The 23921-nt window shown below is 38.0% G+C and overlaps 4 protein-coding genes across 4 annotated transcripts; 1 reads left to right on the forward strand and 3 right to left on the reverse strand.

The window, feature by feature from the left end:
- Positions 1-984: 984 nt before the first annotated feature.
- LOC128017252 (sal-like protein 1) lies at positions 985-7738 on the reverse strand. Its single transcript, XM_052602548.1, has 3 exons — positions 7041-7738; positions 2264-5418; positions 985-2126 (listed from the first exon to the last, which is right to left on the reverse strand). The coding sequence occupies exons 1-3, from the start codon at positions 7114-7116 to the stop codon at positions 1902-1904; spliced, it is 3456 nt and encodes a 1151-aa protein (XP_052458508.1). The 5' UTR covers positions 7117-7738; the 3' UTR covers positions 985-1901.
- Positions 7739-11024: 3286 nt separating this feature from the next.
- LOC128017254 (E3 ubiquitin-protein ligase CCNB1IP1-like) lies at positions 11025-12960 on the forward strand. The gene is made up of 4 exons (XM_052602550.1): positions 11025-11590; positions 11683-11829; positions 12320-12476; positions 12682-12960. The coding sequence occupies exons 1-4, from the start codon at positions 11294-11296 to the stop codon at positions 12834-12836; spliced, it is 756 nt and encodes a 251-aa protein (XP_052458510.1). The 5' UTR covers positions 11025-11293; the 3' UTR covers positions 12837-12960.
- A 129-nt stretch (positions 12961-13089) lies between these two features.
- Positions 13090-19384, reverse strand: LOC128017253 (tetratricopeptide repeat protein 5-like). Its single transcript, XM_052602549.1, has 10 exons — positions 19261-19384; positions 18405-18537; positions 17961-18172; positions 16226-16379; positions 15573-15664; positions 15393-15449; positions 15048-15194; positions 14207-14421; positions 13928-14072; positions 13090-13420 (listed from the first exon to the last, which is right to left on the reverse strand). Exons 1-10 carry the CDS (start codon positions 19324-19326, stop codon positions 13301-13303), a joined length of 1341 nt encoding a protein of 446 aa, XP_052458509.1. The 5' UTR covers positions 19327-19384; the 3' UTR covers positions 13090-13300.
- Positions 19385-20309: 925 nt separating this feature from the next.
- LOC128016338 (uncharacterized) lies at positions 20310-23872 on the reverse strand. Its single transcript, XM_052600824.1, has 7 exons — positions 23666-23872; positions 23419-23564; positions 23229-23333; positions 22879-22932; positions 22542-22694; positions 22178-22300; positions 20310-22074 (listed from the first exon to the last, which is right to left on the reverse strand). The coding sequence occupies exons 1-7, from the start codon at positions 23670-23672 to the stop codon at positions 22036-22038; spliced, it is 627 nt and encodes a 208-aa protein (XP_052456784.1). The 5' UTR covers positions 23673-23872; the 3' UTR covers positions 20310-22035.
- Between the last annotated feature and the right edge of the window lie 49 nt (positions 23873-23921).

Here is a 23921-nt window from a genome sequence, read left to right on the forward strand (position 1 = left end):
TTAACATCGTAAAAGTAAACATAAATAAACTGTGGGGTTATTGGTTTATGAACCACCTGAAGTGCCGAGCCTAGATGGAAAAAAGCTTTACATCCACTGATTTCAAATTCACCTTTTAAAGATCTTTGACAACTCAGTGCAGAAACATTCATCATGTCTTGATGCTCTTTTGACCTCTTAAGATGCTACATTTTGGCATATTTTTTGGCATTGTCTCTTGAAGATTTCCTTATTTTTGATTGAGACATGTCTTCATCTCTTCCTGAATGCATGTCGACAAACTTCTACCACATGCCTTGTTTCTGGCTCATTGTTCGTCTCCCTCTCAACCTCAAAATTTCTCTCCTTGGTTACAGGTTGTCATGGTTTCAAGGGCCTGGCAGAGGCAGGATTAGGAGCCATTTTAGGGACAGCTGGCCGGGTCGGTCTCCACCTCCCCTTCATCCCGCGCAGAGACGCTCAGGGGGGATGAGGGGGGACATTGTGCGAGGATTAGAGCTTCCTGTGTGTCAGCCGCATTACACAGGGACGGGGGGGGGGGGGGGGGGGGGGGGGAGTGAAAGAGGCAAAGAATGAAAGAGAAAATGAAAGAGCGAGCATATGAAAGAGAGCATGACATAGAAAGCAAGAGGTTTTTGAGGGGAGGGAGTGAAGTCTGTACAGCTGCACACTCAATTGCATTACACAAGTGTGTGTGTGTGTATGTGTGTGTGAACAAACACACACACACACACACACACACACACACAACATACACACATACGGCCATCAACATGCACACCATCAAGCTGGGAAACTAAAACATTAAAGGAAGCACACTTTTTTAAATGGGGGGGGGGAGCAATTGATAAAAAACAAAGTGCCTTATGGAACAAGAACAAAAAAGCCTCATTGGATGCTGAAAATAGCTTAACAGGTGGCAGTTTTGTGTTCAGTTCAATTACAATAATGCACATACATTTTAAAAAAGTCAAAACTGAAATCTTGAGACATTCATTTTTACTTTATTTCTCTTTTTGACAAGTTAGGACCAAATTACATCCATGGAAATTACAACACAAAGCTTGATAGAGCTCAACAGGGCCAACAAAGTTGCTTCAACCTTCAAGATTACAAAAATATTGAAAGCTTAAATCTATAGCAATTGCTCCTCTGTACCATCATCAGAACTGATCTGATTTGCTGTTTTTCATAATCAAATAAAATTCCTTAATAATAACAAATCAGTGGAGCTTTTAAAATCAAGAAAGCTGAAGAACAGGCTTTGTGCAGAAAGTAAATCTGACCCTCTCAGCAATACAATCCCATCATTGTCAGAATAAACCCCCCTTGTCAATAAGAGTTCAGCAGTCACAGATATAGTGCAGCTATTTAGAGAAATACCTACAAAGTACAGCAGCATGAAAGAAGATAAAAACGGTACATGAAACAAAATTGATATTTACATTCAGCTGCACATCAGTTGACCAGTTTTGGTATGATCCCTACAATCCTCTCTTATTTCACACAAGTCAGTCCCTTTTTTCCTAGAGTTTGCTTGAAAATATATATATTTTAAATGTTTAACAACTATTTTTTATGTATATCCTGGAGTTCCAAATTGATTTCTGAAATTGCACTTAGACAGATAATTAATTTGCTCGTCATTTGTTATACACAAATACTATTTTCAAGATCCAATTTCTGTGCATCCTGAAATTTGAAGTCGAAAGACTTACGAAGTCTTTATCAATATGATTTAACTGTCTTCGTGAAAAGGCACTACTATTACATATGGACTGATTTACTGATATTCTACAATATCAAACAATTATAAACTACTGCTAACCACAAAGCTGAAAAAGGTTGTCATAGAAATCAGTAAACAAGGATAGTGCTAAAACCTAACTAATCACATTCTTTTAAGCAGTGTCTTCAGGTCTGTCATCTCTGTCAGTGGTAGACACCGGATGTGCAGTCAAGGACAATTTATCTGTACTTTCCTCTGACTTGTTTTTAGCATCTTCTCCTCTCAGTTTCCGATGGGTTGACTCCTCTGTACGCTCCACAGCTATTCCCTCAAAGGACTGTGAGGATGTGCTACTGGCCACCTGATTCATACTTCCACTGTGGATTTTCATATGCCCCTGTTGAAACACACAAAAATTAGAAGTCATGTTTCTAATGTAAACACAATATCATGGGTAGTTAATGAATATTTCAAAGATATAAACATGTCATCTAACATTCCATCTTCTTTAAAGTAGTACATTAATCTATGTACCTTCAGTCCACTGCGGCTAGCATACTCTTTTCCACACTCTGTGCAGCTGTAAGGTTTCTCTGAGCGCTGTGGCTGTGGAGGGGCTACAAGAGTCTCTGATGATGTCCCTTCACTCTTTTCTCTATCTTTTCTTTGATCCTCTTCTGCAGACTCTTGTGCATCCTCAGCTTTCACCTTCTGCTCCACGGCTCTGTCTGGAATGTGCAAAGAATCATTTTCTATGGCTGGGTGAGAGTCACCATCACTGGGATCAAGAACACGGTCTATTCCATTCACATGAAGTGTTGTCTGCTTGCTACTTTGGTCCGATTTTGAATCAGTGGACAACCCTGTGCTGGAGGGTGGAGTGAGGGCAGGTGATAGACTTAGAGCTTCAGAGTTTAAATTAGGGTTTGGCCCGGTGATCACTGATTGATGTGAAGTTCCATTGAGCCATTTTGTATCAAATAACGTGTCCTGGGAGTTGGTCCGGGTACAGAGAGATAATGGCGTTTCTTCATCCTCTTCTGCAGAGCCACTGACAATTGGAGATTTGCTGTGATGGACTGTGCCATAATGGTTTTCATCTGCTGGAACTGAATTGTCAGCTGGGCTATTTTCTCCTAACAGGTCCTCCTTCTCCAGGGTGACAGCTGGACTAGTCTCAGGTGTGTTGTCATAAGGATCTTGATCTGACTCCATGAGCTGATCTGCATCACCTGATGTCGCATCTCTTAGGCTAGCCTCAGACTCCAGTAAGCTGGCCGAGGAAGACATGCTCATATTTAGAGGAAGAGACTGAAGGTTTTTGGGTAAAGTAATTCCATCCATATGACCAGGGTCTTCTTCTGACTGCAGGTCCCCATTACCTTCTGGAGGCAACTGGCCCCCCAGATGCATCCGAATGTGATGCTGCAGTACCACGGCATTGGTAAACTTGCGTTGACAGAGCGGGCATGAATTCTGTCCACGTGCATTGGCTGGACGTGCTCTGTGTGTGGCTAGATGAGCCCTTAGACTTCCCTTTGTGGAGAAGGAGCGGCCACAGAGTTTGCAGGGGAATGGACGTTCACCCAAGTGAGTGGCCTGGTGGAGACGTAATGCCCTTGGGCAGCTAAGGACACGGAGGCACACCCCACACTGATTAGGAACCAAAGAGGAGGCAGTTGACCCTTGGAGCTCCTGGCTGGCTGGCTCACTGCTGGGACTCGGATTCAGCCCTAAGGCCGCCATCATCTCCCTCCTGTAAGCTGAGATAGCATTAGCGCTTGAGGTGGTGGATATGTCATTAGTGTGAGCATGGCCTTCATTGGTGCTTTTAGGGAGGGGCATCTTCTCTAACTTTTGTGCCAGTCTTTGCAGCTTTGAGGTGTCAGAGGTGACAGAGGATGAGGAAGGAGAGGAGGATGTAGGAGAGGAGTTTTGAGGTTTGGGGTATGATGAGAAAGGGAAGGTAAGTGAGAGGTGAGGGGAAGGGAGGTGAGGAGGGCGAAGAAGGGCAAGGCTAGGATGGTGGGCAGAGGGACCTGATGGGAAGAGAATCTTCGGAAGGTGTGCCAGCTGGGAATATGGAGAACCAGGGTGTAAAGTAGAGTGTGGTGGTGTATTCTCATCAAACCTCTGCTGCTTCGTACCTTTGAATTGGCCAGTCATAGCAGAAGAGGTGATGGATGAAGATGATGACTGCACACTAGTGGAAACAGAGGCAGCAGCTGCAGCTGAGGCTCGGTTGAGCTGTAGCAAAGAGTGGGCAGTGGAAAGCAGGGCCAGATCAACACTGGGTGGTAACGGAAGGGAGGAGGGAGATGGATGAGATGACCCAGACAGGAAACCAAGAGCTAAACTATCTGGCACACCTACACTACCTTTAACCCCAAATGTCTCCTCATCCTCTGCTCGACGTTTTCTGCGCCTCTGTGATGGCCCTGAGCCAGATCCTGATTGGCTCTGCTCAGACAGAGCAGGTGGCAAGAGAGAGAGTGACAGCTCAGGATTTTGCTCACGGTGACGAAGGAAGTGGGCTTTGAGATTGCCGCGGGTAGTGAAACGACTAAGGCAGACTGGACATTGGTATGGACGCTCACCGGTGTGGGATCTCAGATGGATCTGTAGTGAGGAGTCACTGCTTAGAACCTTCCCACAGAACCTGCAGGTGTGCTGCTGGCGGCCTGAAGAGGAGCTTGAAGATCCATTTGATGTACTAACAGTGGAACTGAGAAATAGCTGGTCATGGGAGAGGCTGACCGTTGGCAAGGGAGGAGCTGGGAAATTCATGCCATTGCCATGACTGATGGAGGTGTTTGGAGACTTTTCATTGAGGTAGCGAGGTGGAAGTCCTAGCGTTAGAGAGAGGGGGTGCACAGAGGCTGAAGAGGTGACTAAGGATGAGGAAGATGTTGAGGATGAAGTTGTGGAATAAGGAGCTCTGGTTCCATTTGTGAGAAATATGTTAGACTTGGTTGTAGGAGCTTGGGTAATTAAAGAGGCACCGGAGACAGTATTAGGTGGGGAGCTAGAGCCTGCATCACTCTGTTGACCCTCCACAGATCCCTGAGGTGCATCTTGGGCACTGACCATTCCACCTAGGCGCAGCACCTGCCTGCAGATTTCTTCTGTAATCTGCATTTGGTGAATCTGTCTTTGCTGCAGGACCCTAAGTTCCTCTAATAGTACAGCGAGGGTCGGAGGCACTTGGAGTTGCTCTGAAGGTGATGAAGGAGTTTGGTGGATGGGACTAGGACTTCCTTGATGTGGGGGAGCACCCATTGATGATGAAGAGGATAAAGATGAGGAAGAGGAGGTAGTGGTGGTGGCAGAAATACCCATTGGTGGGGACATCACAGTGGAGTGGGGCTGATGAGATGGAATATGAGTGGATTTCTGCTGGCTAGGGGGAGGAGAGTGGGTCTGGGAGGACAGGGAAGGATGTGGGAAGTCTGGAGAAAGAGATGAGTGTGCATTAGGCAGAGATGTAGAATATGAGGCAATGTGATTTGGCCAGTGGGGAGGAGATGAGCTTTCATTGGGGAGCGAGGGGGCATGAAGGCCACCAGGAGATGGTCTTGGGGCCAAAGGAGGCTGACAGTCCTGAAGGGATGTAGGAGAGGAAGAGGAAGATGACGAGGTAGCTTCAGAGGCAAGAGAGGTCGATGGAGATTTCACTGGTAGCTGGTCATCTGGGGAAACAAATAGGGTTAATAATTATATAGCATTGATTCATCAGACAATGAAAAGTATTTGAAAACATAATGTTGTAGCATTGTTTCATAATTTCATAATTCAATATATTAATAGTTTTAACAGAGTTCTATAAGAACGAGTTATGAGAAAGCCTTGCTATTAAGGCTAACTCCTGTGTAAACACATTCTTAATGATCTTTTACCCTTAAATCACAAACTTCATATACAATACTCACATCTTCTGTCCTCACTTTTGCCACTACTCACTAACCAGCTTGCAGCTATTGCAATGATTTTTAAAGGACAATAGATATCACCACAACAACCCATAACCCCTCTTAACCCAACCCTCTGTCCATCAACTACATCTTTCATCTCTCTATTCACCCTTCCCCCCTGACCCCATGCAGGGTCAGAGGTCAGGGCATAGAAAGGGTTTTGGGCAATGTCCTTGCGCTCTGATTGGCTAGATGACATAACTTCATGAGCTCTAAGGTCAAATTCTTTTAGAATCTTGAGCGCAGAAAAAGAACTAGAAGAAGGGGGTTGGGAAAATAGTGGGTTGACTGACAGATTAACTATTTCCATTCTCTGGCATACTGATACCAAAAATGACTGTACACAGACCTGTCAAATCAGATCTGCTGAAATGCACCAGAAACACTCAACCCTAAAAAATCCCTTCAAAACTTCCTACCTGTTCTTGCCAATGGCTATAGGAATCGAATCACAAAGGTGTTGTATCTTTAAGATTCCTTAGCTACATTTGTCTTCCATCCATGCATGCATACATGCAATGGTGCATTCTTTCTCTTCTCTGTATTCTAACAGTGGAACCCCCAACTGAGCAGAGGTACAAAGTGAATAGAGGCAAGGGAGTGGGAAGGGGGGGAACACGGTGGGAGCAGAAAAGAGGAGCACATGGAAACATGAGAGAGAGAATAAGGGAAAAGGCAGAGAATAGAGTGAGAAGAGATTAATCTTTACCCAAACACCCCCTACGTCCCTTCCCCCTTGCCTACACCTTATTCACACTGAATAGGAGACTCCTCTAAATGTATAAAAGACCCCCAGCAATCAAACTGACTATGCTGCAAGTCTCTTGGAGGATTGGCATTAGTGAAAAGCTAATACAGTTATGGCCCCTGAGTGATTAACGTAAAATATAATGACCAGCCATACGGCTGAACAGCTTTAGACCAACTTGTCTTCAAGAACCTTTTTTCAATATAACACATATAGCAGTCATTTTAAGTGGGAAATGTCAGTAAACTACTTATTTTTAAAAAGTCAGGTCATGGCAGAAATGCGAGATGTGTGCTGCTGCTCTTAAACAATGACTCACTGAGGGCCAAACTCACAAGCGTATTTTAACCTGTATCATAATTCTTCAGGTGATAAAGAGTTCCTATTTTTAGCGATAAAGAAAAAAAGTATACAACATTATTATTTAGATAACAGGTGCTCTTGGTAAACTAAAACTAGTTATGCAAAAACATTTTAATTAACCAGTCGCATGTATAACAGTCGTTGTTTATATATATATATATATATAGCATCACTATCAATTGGTCCAAGCCAGGGTAACAAATAATTAACAAAGGATTGATTTTCTCACCTTGCGGCATCAAGCGCGTGCCACCGGGGTCCGCGTTAACGAGCTGCTGGGGCCGTTTCTGTTTCCGGCGTGACATGATTCACGAGCAGACGGGGAGAGTTACGGACATCAATCAACTTCGCAACCCAAATTATAAGATCGGTATTGAGTAACTGAGTATCGAACTCCTTTGTTCCTAATAATCCACCTTGCAGAACGCGTTAAGACAACATCGGCTTCTGTTGAAAGAGTTGATAAAAAAATAAACTTAAAATTTGTGTGGGCTGCTGAAGCGAACCATGGCGTCGTCCGCTGTTGCTGTGTGAACTGGCGAGTGCGTGTGGCTGTTTTTCCTCAACAAGTCCCTTCTTTCTCAAACTTGTCCACTCTGCGGACCCCCCTCTCCTCTCCTCTCCAAAGACACACACACACAAATACAATCTCTCCTTGTTCTGACATTTGCATTTCAATGGCGCGGAACACCGTCTCTTTTTCTTTCGTTCTCCCTCTTTTGCGTTTCTCTTAATGCTAATAGCAGCTCTCTAGTAATTTAGACAACTGAGTTATATACCAATATGAGTCAAAACGAAATTCCGTGCCTTTTTATATTTAAACATATGCTTGTAATGTATGCAAAAAAAAGAGGAGTTAATACCCCTCAGGATTCTGACATCTGTCTGTTTAAACAACTTAATAACTACACTTCATTTACTGCGCCCAGTGAGATTTGAGAACGACAGACTTTTGTATTGGCAGGTCTATCAAGATTTATGTGAAATCTCAATAGGCTTCATTGCAAATCATCTGATTCACAGGAAGGTTAAAAAATGACTGTAAATGTTATCGGGTTACATAGAAGGATGGACAAATATAAAGTAGCTTATAAAAGTAGCTTATATTGAAAGAGATAGTGGAAGATCGTCTTTGTAAAAAATGCACCAGATGTTAAAGTTTTGTTGGAAAAAAAAAAAAAATGCTATGAAAGCAAAAAATAACTTAACTTGAGGGAGGTGATGGGATGGGATAATACGTCAAGCGGCTTATAGACTAACTGCACGGGCTGCTGGAGTAAAGACCCCCTGCGGATCGCTCACTTTGTCGGTGCGTCCGAATATTCGGAGCTCTATTTAAAATGCATTGAATAGGAAGGGAATTTCCAACAAAGGCGACCTGGACACAGTTGAGTGGGCATCTCTTTCTCTCTCACCCCCAGGATCCATTGCCTCTCCGCACAATGCCCCCCTTTCACCCCCGCCTCTGTTCCCATACACCACGTGGAGGAGGGATGAAGTGAAAAGCCATTTTTAATTAGATGTATCAAAAACATGCAGCTGACCTGCACCCTGTCTCATTTAAGGCCAAGCTGTCCACTGACCATTAGGCAGTTTTTTTCTTATACTTGAGTATGTTTGTTCATGCAGATAAAAATACTTACAATAATATTAGGCTATACTGTATGCTTAAGGCAAACCAATAATTCAAAAAGAAATAGAGACAGTTAGTATAGGCTACAGTAAAACCATTATTGCTCACATGCATCTGTTGCATTGCTTCTGTTTTCTACTTGTTAATTTGTTGTTATATACAGTACTCATCACTGTTGCCAGTTTGGAATGGTTTACTCTACATTTGGCTGATTTTGATTGGGGAAATATGCTTGGTTGGGTGGACAGAATGTAGGCTGATTTGTATTCTTTTGTATTTTTTCCTAAACATTAAAGTTAAGAATTTGTATTGCTTGATTCATACAACTAAAAATAGCATCTTGTTCAAAATCAAATCAGACAGAACATTGAATGATTCGCGTTACTGCTCTTCAGAGGAGGTGCCATTTTGCAAATATATGTGTTTGATTATAATTTTGGGTTAGTCAATCTAAACAATGCCAAAATAGGGATATATATAGGAAAAACTGAGGAAAAAAGTCAGAAAAAGGTCATTAGATCAGTGGTCAAGACTAATACCTTTCTCATGCCCGGTTGATGCACTTTACACTTTGGAGAAATGCTGTATTTGTAGTTTCTCTTCTGAGAATGCCTTTGATGTATTTTGGCTATAGAGATATGCTGGAGGAGACTAGTGAAACAATCAGTGTGATCGCTTTCAGCATATTTAATGCATTTTGAACAATCATTGGACTAGAAAAATAAAAACTACAGTACATTATAGTTCAAAAGGTCTGGGTTAGTAAGATCAGTAATATGGATGCATTACATTGAAGTGACAGCAATGACTTGTACATTGTTACAGAAAATTCTAATAAATGCTTACTTTCTTTTATTTTCTAAATTGATTGAGCATATGTAATGGCTTTTGAAAAGTCAGCATTGCCATCGCAGGGATACATTACACTATACATTTTAATAATATTTCACAGTATTACTGTTCTATTCAGTACTTTTCAAATAAATTCAGTCTTAGTGACCAAAAAAGACTTATTTTAAAAACATCATTTTGAATAGTGTGTAACACATATGGGATAACCCTGTATCATGAAATATGTTTCCTAGACAAAGCCATATTTTATTAAGTGCAACTTACTTGACCAATGAACATATTTTTTCTTATTTTTTCTTATTATTCTTCCTCTGAGTACGTAAACATTATTTATGACCAGTGTTGGGCAATAGTAACAGTAATACTAATACTTGTTGTGTAACTAATTACTAATAAGATTTCAGTAATATTATTACAGTTACATCCATAAAACAGCTTAGTTACTTTTGATGCCTCAACCCGGCTGATTTAAGCATGGAATATGGAAAAGCTTACATTCAGTAGATAGAAATATTGCATATTGATTTTGTCAGGAAAAAAATGATCTGAACACTGTTGTGTAAGTTGTGCCTTTACTTTAACCTGGCATTACATCCCACCCACATCCATCCAATCAGCATGTGGTACTTTAACTACTATACTATTAAAATACTATATATTGCTAAAATCAAAAATCCTTTAAATTAAACAGTTTCTTACAAACTAATGTGATTTGATAAAAAACATAATGAAATACAGTCGTATATGGGTAATGGAGAAATTACAATTAGCTTTAAGCTACACGTGATAATTAATGAGATTAATACAACATTTCTACTTGAATCAGTCAGTATTAAATCTGGTAATAAATTCTGACTGCGATCCAATGCATTTTGGTCAAATGATGAGGCAGAAATGTGTTGTTAGTAACATTCTAGAAGAATGTCATGTGGAAGATACACAGTTACAGGCGACAGGCGAGAAGAAAAGTAAGGTAACTAGTAGTGTAACTAATTACTGTTTCTAGAAAGTAATACGTATAGTAACAATATTACTTTTGAAAGGAGTAGGCCTAAATAGTATTGGTTAATATATGACATTCTTTGTATAATTAGCCCAACACTGTTTATGAATGTTTCTGTTGGTCTTGAGGAAAAGAAAAGTGTTATTGAAAGTGCATCATAAATGTTCAAATGAAGAGGGAAATAAATTATATTAAAATATCCTTATGAAATATTAGATATTATTATGAAAATATTGCCAATTGTTACTCCCATCATTACACTTCTTTTTTCATTGCATGTTGCCCCAAGAACACATTAATATTCAAATTAGATACAGTGTATAGTTACATTGTATACAGTGGGAAAACCCATTTATTGCAATTTTTCACACATCCTGCATAGACATGATAGGCTATATCAAATTATTGTTACATCTTTCTTAAAATTAGTTGAGAAGTCATCGTTATACAACGTTCTGAAACCTATTAACGTTACCTAATCCTAAATATATATATTTTTAAATAATTTGTTTTTGTACATTCTAACATAACATATGAATAAAATAAAATGTTCCCAAAATTGTCATTATTTTTTTAAAATAATAATAAATCGAATGCTCTCAACAATGTACGTTAATGACATGCGGGGAAAAAATTCACAAAACTTTTTTTTTCTTTCTGGGTCTCAGGAGGTTAAAGCCCACGCGGTGAACTTATCGGTGACTGACTGTAAATAATGAGCAACACACCCGCAACTTTCCGGTAAACTATCCAGTTTGTAAAGCTTCATACTTGCGAAAAGGGATATGTATATTTTATAACCGCTTTGGTTTGATTTAGTATTCGAACAGAAATATTGAAGCTTTGGAACACTTTTCCCGCGCTTTGCCAGCTTAAACGTAAAGTGCTAACATATCCTTTTTTATCATCTTTCCGTTAGCTTAACCAGTAAAACAGCATTCATATAACGTTACTGAGGAACAAAATATTCCTGTTTCCTTCCATAAGAACCGCAATGTCTGCACCTAAATTCACCTTGTTGTGTAATTCGCATAACTGCCGGGCAAAGTTGAGTGGGTTTGCGTGGGTCACGGCCTGCTCTCACGCCTTCTGTGATCAACACGGTTCAGAGGAGTTCAGCCGCACACCTGCCATCTGCCCCGCGTGCTCCTCCATGCTCTCGGGCAAACTGGACGTGCTTAGAACCGAGCTGGCACCCTCAGAGCAATACAAGGCTATGGTTTTGGTCGGATTACGGCCTGAAACTGTTTTGGAAATCAGTCATAAAGCGCTAGACTTCTGGACCTACCAGGTTTGATGTCTGCAGGGTTGCAGTTCCATAAACAGAAAAAGTTGGGATTGATGCACCTTGCCTTTTTCACTTTTGCTTGTGGTTATTTTCAGGTAAACCAGGAGCGGTTGCTGATGGAGTACAGTTTGTCCAGGGCTGGGGGACAAGTGCTTCAGATGGAGAAGTTTATGATCCAGCAGAACCAGAGCAAAGAGCTCGAGTTAAATGCATTAAGAGGGGAGATCGCATCCTTGAAAAAGGTCTCAAACACGATCAAACCAATGCCCACACTTGCAGTTCACGCACAGTAACTGTCAAAATAACTTCTTTCTAAAATTTTGAATAATAGAAATAAAAGATGAAATGACAAGAAGAAATGGAAGACGAAACATATTGTTGGTTCTTCAACATTTACATTACATTCCTTTCATTAAAAAAGTATCACGCGTTCCACGCAAAAATTAAACAGCACAACTTTTTTGATGATAAGAAAAGTTATTTGATAATATCACAACTCATCAATTTCACCATTCCAAGAAAAATTATAATAATAATTATTTGTGATTTCAAGCCTTGAAGCAATTGAGTGACTTTAGCTCAGAAGTTTAAGATCACAAGAAACATGCAATCAAGTTATCAAATTATTGGTTATAGTTGGTACTGTATATATAGATGCATGAGAGGGATGCTTTTTTTGTATTTCTTTTAACAGCTATCAGTGTCCTCATCTTCAACTTTTACATTCTGCAGGTGTTGGAAGAATATAAGCGGAAGTACAGTGAGGTTTTGGAGCGACTGAATGAACAAAATAGGCAATATCAGAAGCTGCAGGGACTTCTCGACTCAGTACGGATGCATACGCTGGGAACGAGGGAGAAAGATCCCATTTCCCACTCTTTTACTACAGGTCAGGTGAAAAAAAAGGCATTAGTTAGAAACAAATATAATGGTTCCTTATTTAAACTAATTATTGTAGTTGTCTACTTTTAAACCTACATAAATAAAATCATGTCCAGAGTTCTTTATCCCACTGAGACTAACACTGTTCAGACGTGATTGACTGTTGTAAAGCATAGTAGTGTATGAAAATCATTGCAATTTATTGTCATCAGGTTTGGTCAAACCACGCTCTCCTCATAGCAGTCCTTCATTCCTGGGATCAGAAGGGGACAGGTTCTTCTCACTGGGGCCAGAAAACACTAAAACTTTCTTCCAGTTCAGCACACCCACCCGAGACAGAACCCAGACTTTTATCAAGAAAAACTAAGTATGATTTAAGTTTCACTAGGATGCTTTTTTGTTTAATTCTTTGTTTTTCTTTTTTCAATTGCTTTATTTACTGATAAAGCTGTTACACGGTTTAAAGAAGGTGTTATACAGTAAATACTCCCAACATGTTTCCACTAATGTAAATGACCTTACTGTGGGAAATAACTCCTAATTAAAATATGTGAAAAACCCTACATGAATTACCCCGTATGAATTTCCTGTAGGAACTGCCAAACAGATTAGAGTAAGACTGGGATTTCATTTTTTTATTTTCACAACCCAAATATGAAACAGACCACAGTACAATCTTAACAATGATGCCCATCAACAAGAGGAAAAAATATATATATGTACAGAGTTTTCCCGTCCACAGAAACAGGAACAGAACTAAATATATACAAACTGGAAAAACACTACCCTCATTGCTCTCAATGCTCTCACCGTGTGTCCTCTCTAGAGTTTTCATTCACTTTGAGGTTTGTAAGTAACGAAGGCTGCACTTTGGCTTTTCATCACCTGTCTTTTCCCATTGACTATAAGTAGCAAGGGAGAGTCCACACGTATACTTCGGAAGTCATATGACTACAGGGAATAGCAAAGAAGAAACAGACATCAGTATTTGTTACAGCTATTGTAATACAAATAATAAGATACATTTATAATTTGGTTATTACATCTGTGGCCACAGATAATGGCTGCAAACTTGTTGAAATCTTGCTTGTGTAAATATGTACACTAACTGTTCAAAAGTTTAAGGTCAATAAGCATATATATTTTTAAAGAATTTAATAATTTTATTCAGCAAGGATGCATTAAAAGGATCAAAATTTTCTTCTATTTCACTTTCTATTCACCAAAGAATTCTAGAGAAAAAAAAGGATCATATTTCCACAATATATTAAGCAGCACAATGGTTTTCAACATTGATAAAGATAAGAAATGTTTTCAAATCAGTATATTAGAATGATTTCTAAAGGATCATGCGACATTAAAGACATTTTTTTAAATCTTATCGACCTCAACATTTGGAAGGGTAGTGTAAGTGGAGATTTAAACTATAAAATATAATGGAAAGTTTTGAACACATACCTTATCTTTGTGCGTTACGCTGTGCCGTTTAACCTGTGGTTCAGGAATGACTACAGTATCCCCTATTAAAACACCCCAGCTGTCTGCTGTATTATACACCATTACTACACAACAGGTCTCTTCACTGTCCACCATGCCAAATGTGCTGAAAGAACAACAACAAAAAAACAAAAAAAATCACTCAGCAGACATTTAGCTATATCCAGTAATAGTTTAGTTAGTAAATGACTAGTAAATATTTGTAGAGGGTGTTAATGTGACAGAGGCATTTAAACTCACAAGGCCATACGGCCCTCTGAGGCCAGACTGAAGACCACTTTTCCTAGTGCTGCCACCCCGCCGTTGTGGCCGTGAGTGAGAGCAGATAAGCTGCGGGGTTCAAGGCTCCCCACGCGGCCTGAGGGAGACCGGAACTGAGGGGAGGAGCATGGGCCCAAAGTGGAGGAGCTGAGGGAGGAGAGCATGTGACGAAGACGCCGAGATTTTACTTTCCCCTAAAACACAGAGAGTGAGGTTCATGTGGTTCCATACGGACCTCCAGAATACTTTTTGACTGTACTCCACTGCCATCTCCTGGAAACAACCTACAGCTACATGTTTTATCAAATTGTTTTCCAACTTAATCTTCATATATACACACTATTACTGTTGGATAGATGGAAGTGTTTTTTTCAGAATGCCCAAAAATCAAGATGTGTCATTTTAATACACTTGCTTATAGAGTCCAAACATGTAAATAATATGACAATGAAAAAGACCAGACATGTAAATAATAAGACAATGAAAGAGACCAGACATGTAAATAATATGACAATGAAAGAGACCAGACATGTAAATATATGATTTTCATATAAATTCAATAGAAACTCCAGTTCAATGCAGATTTTCAAATGCTCCTGAAAAAACATCATTAAATGCACCTGACAGGATTTGGCTGCCACCTTCCATTTTTCACATGACATTTGAATAAAGTTGAGCATTTCAACGTTCACAACATGCTCTCGGCGATGTTTCTCTGTTCTGCTGTCAGTAGTTTAACTCCCATAAAATGATTTTCAAATGCATGTTCCGTGCCATTGTAAACTGTAAAAGTTACAACGTCACTGTTCATTTATCTCACCTTATTCTCTTTTAACACTGTAAGCTGGTCTAGGTAATTCAGCAGCTGTTTTTCTCTCTCCCGAGCATCTTCCCAGGCAGGATCCAGAGCTGCAGCACGGCTGAATCCATCCAGAGCTGAACTGTACATCTCTTCATACTGGTACAACTGGTGACAGATAAGAGTTTCTTAGGCCTGCCATACACAGTGGAAGAGCAAAAGCAGGCTGTTTTCCAGTTTAGATAAGCAACAAGGTGGATATGATGCTGGTTTTACGGTGACATATTTGCTGGTGAACAAGTCTTGAGTCTGAGAAACTTCTGAGTCTGAGAAAGTGTGTGAGAAAGCAACTGAAAGAATTGTTACCGTAGCTCTGTTGAAGTGGAGGTCAGGATTCATTGAGGATGCTTTGTCGATTTTCTCCTGTTAATATGCACCAATAAAATTATAAGGCAAGATGATGACAGCCAGTTTTGGCCAAATAATATAATGAATATTAACAAATGAAAGTTGATACATGAATAAGAGTTATGAAGAAATACTCACAGCCTGTGCATAGGCACTGAGGGCTTGTTGAGAGAGCTGTGGGTTTTGTCCACTGGTGAAAAACATGGAGATATATGCGTTCCCTAAAATATCTGTTGGGTCAAACCGAAAGAAAAATTAAATATACCAACATCATATTCTGTCTTTATTCAGAAATGTTGATAGGAAACAATTGCTGTGTTCCAATCAACAGCCTGGATATCTATTGGAGTTCACTTCACTTGGCAAAAACATTTCACTTTTCTTTAAAAGGATAGTTCACCTGAACCGGAAAATGCTGTTATGATTTACACACCTTTATGTTGTTTCAAACCTGTAAGACTTTCTTAAATAAGATATTTTGAAGAATGTTAGTAAACAGTTTCAGTCCTCATTGGTTTTGCTTTATGGAAAAAAATTTAACGGAAGTCAATGGGAACCTAAACTATTTGGTTACAAACTTTCTTCAAAATATCTTTTTTTTTTTAATGTTCCACAGAACAAAGTAAACCATATAAGTTTGGAAAGACACAACTATCATTTTTGGGTGAACTGTCCCTTTAAGGGGGCGGAATACCCTGTAAAGTCCAAACTAACTCCAATTTCACAGCTCAAAAGGAATGCACCAAATGTATTTTATTTTATTTTTTGCAATAGCAGTGTAATACACTCACACCACGAAGTCCCATCAGTGACGTCGAGTTGCACAGCTTGCCTGGCCAGCTCCACACTCTCCACAATGCGTTTGCTCTGCCCCCGAGTGTCCTCTTGCGGTGGCAGCTGTCGCAGCACCATAGACAGGCTTCTCAGAGACACTTTATTCTTACTCTAGATGAGAAATACAATATCAGTGAGAAATCCAATATCAAAAGAGTCAGACATCATAAAAGAGATTGGGTCTCATTCACTAATAATTGCAAGGATTATTGCTTATATGTTATTGTCATTATTTGTATGCATAACTTCTGAGAACAAATTCCTCAACACCAAAATAAACACCTTTTATACAGACCTCTTGTCTGATCACAGCTGTACACACAGTGTCAGTACCAACGCCAACTAGATCATTGTGCCCCCTCACCTCCCTGGCTCTGGATTTCTATCGAGGTTGTATGGGCTGGTGCCGACTCTGACTGTACATGTCTTCTGTTATACTGAGAAACCTTGCATCTCAAGCTATAATTCAACTTACTTAACACTTTATATGAAATATATTTAAGATTAAATCAAATGTAATTTTATAAGTGATCATAACATTGAGTAATAGTGTGTACGCACAGTTAATGAATGGGACCAGTTGTTTTTGGCTATAATAAGGCCTCCTGCAAGACACAGCAGGTCTTGATGCCCAATTCTGATTTGTAGCCTCTATCCAATGTTTCTGGCTGTCCATTTCACGTTCTTTCAATTGTGACCCATATCTGATTCATGTGATTACACTTGCCATAGCACCTGAAACATTGTGCATGTGTTGTTGTCATTTACCGCCTACACATGTGCTTACCCATGAGAATAATATTAGACATGTACTGACAAAATGAGCAATTAATGAAAAAAATGGGGGGGGGGGGATTAAATTATCCATTAGCGACCATCAAAATTATTTATGATTTGTTGGAAACTGACAAAAAAATGACAAGAGTCACCCATTTGAAGTCGATAGTGAAGTCCACCATCTTTTCTTATTGATAATTACTATATTAATAATCACATTACAGCTATTTTAAATAAGAACAGATGTTAAAAAAGTGTAAATCTGGAGTTTAAATCAAGCGAACGACGAAGGAGATATGTATGAAAAACAAATGTAAAAATAACTTGTGTGTTCATTACAAATAATTTGATTATTTAAACTACAAAAGCAGTTCAATGAAGTGCAGCGAGTGAGGCCCTCTTTTCCTTTATTGTTAGATTAACATTATGATAATGATACAGACGTCCTATACAGTAATGTATATTGTAATTCTGCATATGTGTGTATCTATCGGGATCGTAAGAAGCACTGTTATATGTACACACTTCGGATGACAGTCAGCGCGAGAAGCTAGCAGAGAAAATGTACAAATACTTTTTTTTGCCTGTAGCTCAAAATAGCCCATGCTAATTTACACTCATTTTGCCAGCACGGGTCACATATGATGTCGGAGAAGTACCAAATCATTGCAGTTTTAATGACATACAGAACGCAATGCCTCAGAAAATCCGATCTGCCTGTTTACATTACAGTCGCATTGGCACATATCTGATTTATATCCCATTTATTTCCACATATGAGTGAGGCCTGAAACCGATCTCAAAATATCCAAATGCATGTGCTTTTATAACAGATCCGATCTGTGTCACATATGAGGAAAAAAATCTGATTTTGGTCACATTTATCTGGCAGTGTAAACGAGGTCTGGGACTCACCTGCTGTAGTGCACCTGTGAAACAGGTCTCGGCCGCTGTCAGGTCTCTTTTCTTCCAGTACTGCTCTCCCAGTGTGTTCCAGCCCTCAACCAAACCTGGTTCCAGTTTAACCGCCCGGGACAGACACTCCTCTGCAGTCTGACTAAACCCTGGAGTAACATTCAGACACCGACCCCATAGCAGCAGGAACTGGGCACTGTGTTTGTACACGTCTGTTGAAAGACAGGCCAGAGGTATAATACTAGCAAACACATAATAAGAAAATAACGTTTTGTTTTTCAAACCAATGTGACATTTTTAATGTTGCCGAGACAGTAATAAAGGATCTTGCTTTGTTTCAAGCACCTTTTTATTATTATTATTTGTCAAGAGTATATTTTATTAAAAATTAAAAAAAAATTTGCCCTAAAAATTTGTAGAAAACAAATAAGTAATAATGCGCACCTTCTTTTTCCTCCAGCCTCTTAAGTGTCTTCGCCATCTCTTGAGCAACATCATTCTGTTTCCTACCAGCATCTTCAACACTGTGCGTCTCAAAGTAACAGTCCCTAAAGGAGTAAAGATCATCTACCAGCTCCTGTGAGAGAAACATGCTATTATTAAACAACTGCACATTTGAAGCTCCTCCAAAAAATCAAAGAGATTTCATGCATTAAAGGAACAGTTCAGCCAAAAATAAATAGTCACCCGTTGATACACAAATAGAGATCTTAGACAGAACGATATACCCAGTCAGTGCACACTAGCATTGAATCATTTTTAATAAAACGAAAGCAAATCGTGAGAGATTATTACAGAAAGCTAAAGCTTAAAAAAAAGCTAAAGACTGTGGCTTTCACTTACAAAAAAATAAAAAATATGCATGCATTAAAGTAAAGATGTGGCATAACAGTATTTGTAATCAAATACGAGATTAACAATTATGTCAAATGTTTCTTGCAAAGAAGAACTCAAATCTATTTATTTTGGTCTTACAGTACTACAGTAAGAATCTCTTCCAGAGGGAGATGAATGATGGGTAAAACAACCAAGAATGATGGAAAGCACGTTAGAATAACACGATCAGACTACACTGCACTACACAGAGTTTAATAAAAGAGATTCAGATGCTGCTTGTCTTAAAAAAACCTCTTTGTTCTCCGTTGTTACATTGCAGTGCATCAGTTGTTATAGTGACAGTCGGGCGGTGCAGCCATGTGTACAGTATCCGTCATCGACATCATCATCTGAATACGGGGATGCCTTTTTATTTTTAGCTTTTATTAAAAGACAGAGGCAAAATTAAAGCGTCAGTTCAAACCTTTAACACGTGCAAGTCATCTTTGTCTGTTGTTTTCCGCTCCCCATCATTGTCAACCTCGGCCATCTTTCTCAAGCGTGATAATAAACACAGACGAGTGTGTTTGGGCGCCTCCTACTGGTCAGGAGACGAACAGATTTTTTTTTTTTTTTTTTCTTTTACTTGATAAATTGTGACACAAAACTATTAGTAGAAGGAAACTATATTGGACATTTGCGAATATATTATTCATTTTTTTTACTATTTATAAACTAAAATATTTTTACACTTACTTCATGAAGTCACAGCAAAGCACCGGTTTGGAAAATAAGAAAGTGATTTTAAAATATTTATCCCTCTCAATTTTGTATGCAACTATCTCAAACCAATATACAAATAAACTCATAAACGGGCAAATATAAATAAATAAATATATAATATTTGCATATGTTTATTAATATTCTCAAATGGTATTTTATACATTATTACTCAACATTTTACACCCGTATCAACATCCATTTAACATCTGTAAGATTAAGATTTTTATTTTAAATAAATTATGCATATTTTCAATAAAAATGATGCATTACATTGATCAAAAGTGACTGGAAAGACAATTATAATACTTCAGAAGATTTTTATTTCAAATTATTGTTTTTTCTTTTTTGCTTTCCATTTATCAAAGAATCCTGAAAAAGATGTTAGGTTTTCCACAAAAAAAAAAATCATGTGACACTGAAGACTGGAGTAATGGCTGAAGAAAAGTCAGCTGTACCATCATAGGAATAAAATGCATTTTTAAATTTATTAAAACAAAATTGTTAAATTGGAATAATATTTCTGTAATTTTTATCCAAGAAATGCATTATAAAGGACTGTTTCCATATGATTCACCAAACAAATCTGTCCTGGGATGTGGGAGGAAACCAAGACTTCCTTCCTTACTCAACAGATTTATGATTTGGATATCATAGCCACTTTCATAATTGTGATGGACCCTTTTCACAGACTGTGATTCATTTCCACAAGGAATTAAAATTATAATAATAAATGTTAAACAATATAAGATATTTTTAAAAAACGTAAACATTTTATTTCAGATAGATGCCAGTCATTTCTCATTTTAATTTAATTGAATTTGAAGTACTAAAATAACTAAAAGACTGCAATTTAATTTATACAAACATTATTTATATATTTATATTTAAATAATTATTTATATAGAAACTAATAAAAAGTATTTCTAATATATATAATATAAATATATTCACAGAAACCAAAAGAATATGAATAATGTTAGTTGGCTTAGTACATTAAGTAAATAGTTATTTCATCCAGTTATTTTCACATTTTTATTGTGTGTACTTGTGGTTTAAAGCCTCTTCTTTTTTTCTTGATTCCTATTTTCAGATTGCTTCTTACAGTCAAATCATGAGATAGACTTGACAGTTTAAATATATTTTATATTATATTTTCTAGGTCTATTGGCCAGCATTAGTAATCATCGATATTAAAATGTGAAGTAAGGTTTGGTTGATTAAAGGTTATATTGTCGAATAGAGGGTTTTGTTGTTGTTGTTGTTTCAGGCTCTGAAAATGTTCTTGAACAGCATATCATTGTGTACAGCCCACTTGCCTGGAACATTTCAACATATATTAACATTTCTGAAATGTAAAAAGAGGAATGTGAGCCAGTGGAAGAGGACAGGTTGTTAGCAGTGCTGAACGAGTGCTACAAACTGATGTTTGACCAAGAGACAATTCTTCCGCACGACAATTAACTACCGGCAAGTTCTCCCTTAATATGTTTCATGTGTCAGATTGACACCAATGAAACATTTCAATTGAATCTCTGAGCTAGCATTTTAGGAATAAATGGTCTAAAAGACCATTCATCTGAAGGATCAGAACCTTTTTCTTTCACTTTAAATAGACAGATCTGCAGATTCCGATGGTTATCTCCTGTGAAGATTCTTCATTAAGATTATTTCTAAATTGTAAGTATTGATTGTAACACGTGTATAATTGAATTCATTGAACCTTTAAAAAAAATGGTTTTATTTCTTCTTATGAAATTGTTAATCATAACACATTTATAAAAGTTTTGACTCATTTTGAAAAAAAAAAAAACGAATTCAATCACGACATCAGGTCGGTGGGTGTTTGTGAAATTTATTAGTTTAAGTACAATGCAAAAAAAATGTTATATTGCTATTAATGCATTAATAGCATTAATTAACATAAATTAGTTCGGTTCCCGACATTCTTCAAAATATATTTTGAGCACAACACATTTCATTTTTGGGTGGAATATCCTTTTAACTTTATAAAAATGAAAATAATATGGTGAAAACAGTATGAAGTCTGTAATTATATTTTAATGATTATCACAATTGTTCATTTAATTTTGATAATGTCCATGCACAGACTGGTTCTTTGTGTTCTGTAAAAGGCTATTTTTACAAGTTTTATGTGTTGCATTGTAAAGCTGATTAATATATTAATTCATACTGGAAATTATACGCATGTACAGTATGTTAATTCAGGAGTAGGTCTGTAGACTGCACATTATGTTAAAAATCTATTTAAAAAGCTGTTAAATGACTAGACTTTTGTATGTTCTCATAATATTTGCATAAATTATATATAGATATATAGATATATTATATATAAAGAGATATATTAGTGATGTTATGTTTAACAAAGGTATAATGTATTATTTTGTGTCTAATAATGTGTTCTAAGATTGAGATTTATTAGTAATTTTAGTGTTTTTAGATGCACACACTCTCACTTTCATTGCGGAGTTGTGGGTGGCGTCATAACGATGACAGGCTGAAAAAGACAGAAGCAGTTTACAATCAAGAACTGTGCATAATACTGTTCATCATTCAAACTGCTTGCCGGCATTGACAGATATGAAATGCGAATCGCTCACCACATGAGATCTGGGAGAGCAGCAAGGAATCACCTTGCAGCAGTACGCAGCTAGTGTGGCAGAGAGGACAATTTGAGTCACCTCCGTGAGCTCATCTATTGAATACAGCAGATGAAATCCCTTCTGTAAGTAAAGAGGATGAACAATATATACACTGATTAACACAACATTAAAACCACCTGCCAAATATCATGTAGTTCTCCCTTATGGTGCCTGATTCCAAGACACACATATGCACACACTATATATATACATAACAATATTTAAATGATGCATAATCCACAGCATAGTGATATGCAAATGTGAACATCATACAGTGACACTGATAAATGTAAAATGTTCTATTTTAAAATGTTTTGCTTACCTCTAATTGTACGCATGTGTCATTTGCATGTGTTATCCCGAAAAAATAAGGATCCCGGCAGCTAATAAAGTGTAGGTCCCGTAAAGATGTTACCATAAGACTGACGATATATGCCACACATGTGACCACCTGCATTCCCAAACAAGCCTTGAGCTGTTGAGAAACAAAAACGAAAGACACACACTCAAAAGCTTATTTCTAAGTGCCACTTCAGCGACACATTCTGAGTGGGAACTCAGAAATTTAGGGGGTACATTCTGCACATAGAACAAGCATGCAGGATAGATATCTTTTATGATATTTCATGGTTTCTGATGAGTCCAGAAGCCCATCTTACTGTCTGCAGGTGAAGGTTCTGTGCTGCTATCGCTACACCGCCAGCAATTATGCCCTGTTCAGAGAAATCATAGTGGTATATTTTAGTGTGGATATTTTTATAGAGAAATGATGGAACATTTATACTATCAGAAGGCTATATATATATATATATATATATATATATATATATATGTGTGTGTGTATATATATATATATATATATATATATATATATATATATATATATATATATATATATGTATATATATATATATATATATATATATATATATATATAAATTATAAGGATAAATACAATTAACAATATATAAAATATTTTACTGTTAAAGCATTTTAAATGAACACTTACAACAAATGAAAATGACAGAGTTAAGCATTGTAAATTAAATCCGGTTATTCCTATGAAAAGGGGGATTCTGCCAACAAGGAAGACAGCCAGTGCGATCTCGGTCACCTGTGGATGAGAGATAAAACTACTCAGTAGATGTGTTTGAAACTGCACTGTATTCTACTCCGATGTCACCTTCACGTGTAGCTACCCCTAATATCTTGGGTTCTGCCTCCAGGTACTTGTATTTTTGACGGGGGTTCTTCTGGAAAGTAACTTCCAGTAACGTCCCCGGGTCGCTCGCGCTCTGTGCGGCAGCAGTCTCCGAGACCTCTGCCGTTGCCTCCTCGGGTTCGCCTGTTGATTTATAACAAAGGTCTTGGATCAGTCCTGGCTCGACTGCTACAAATATGTTACCCAAATAACAATCTCCAAAATGCATGTCATTTATATCTTACTGGTCATTTTCTTCACTTCTGCTGGTCTTCAATGTATAGCCTTATACGTTCAAAACAATCGCTATTTTATTGCAACCAGAATCCCTTAGAAAGGCTTTTTTTGTGGGGTTTTCGGAATGTTTCCACCCCTCTTCCATCCGGAGTGTGAAGAGTTCACGGTCTGTCGTCAGTACAGATGGTGAGGCTAAACTTGACACCACATAACGTTAACGTTACGTCTTTTTTGCAGTGAGTTCTCCTTCAAAACTTGATGAAA

This window comes from Carassius gibelio, chromosome A7 (assembly GCF_023724105.1).
Source record: "Carassius gibelio isolate Cgi1373 ecotype wild population from Czech Republic chromosome A7, carGib1.2-hapl.c, whole genome shotgun sequence".
Lineage (NCBI taxonomy): Eukaryota > Metazoa > Chordata > Actinopteri > Cypriniformes > Cyprinidae > Carassius > Carassius gibelio.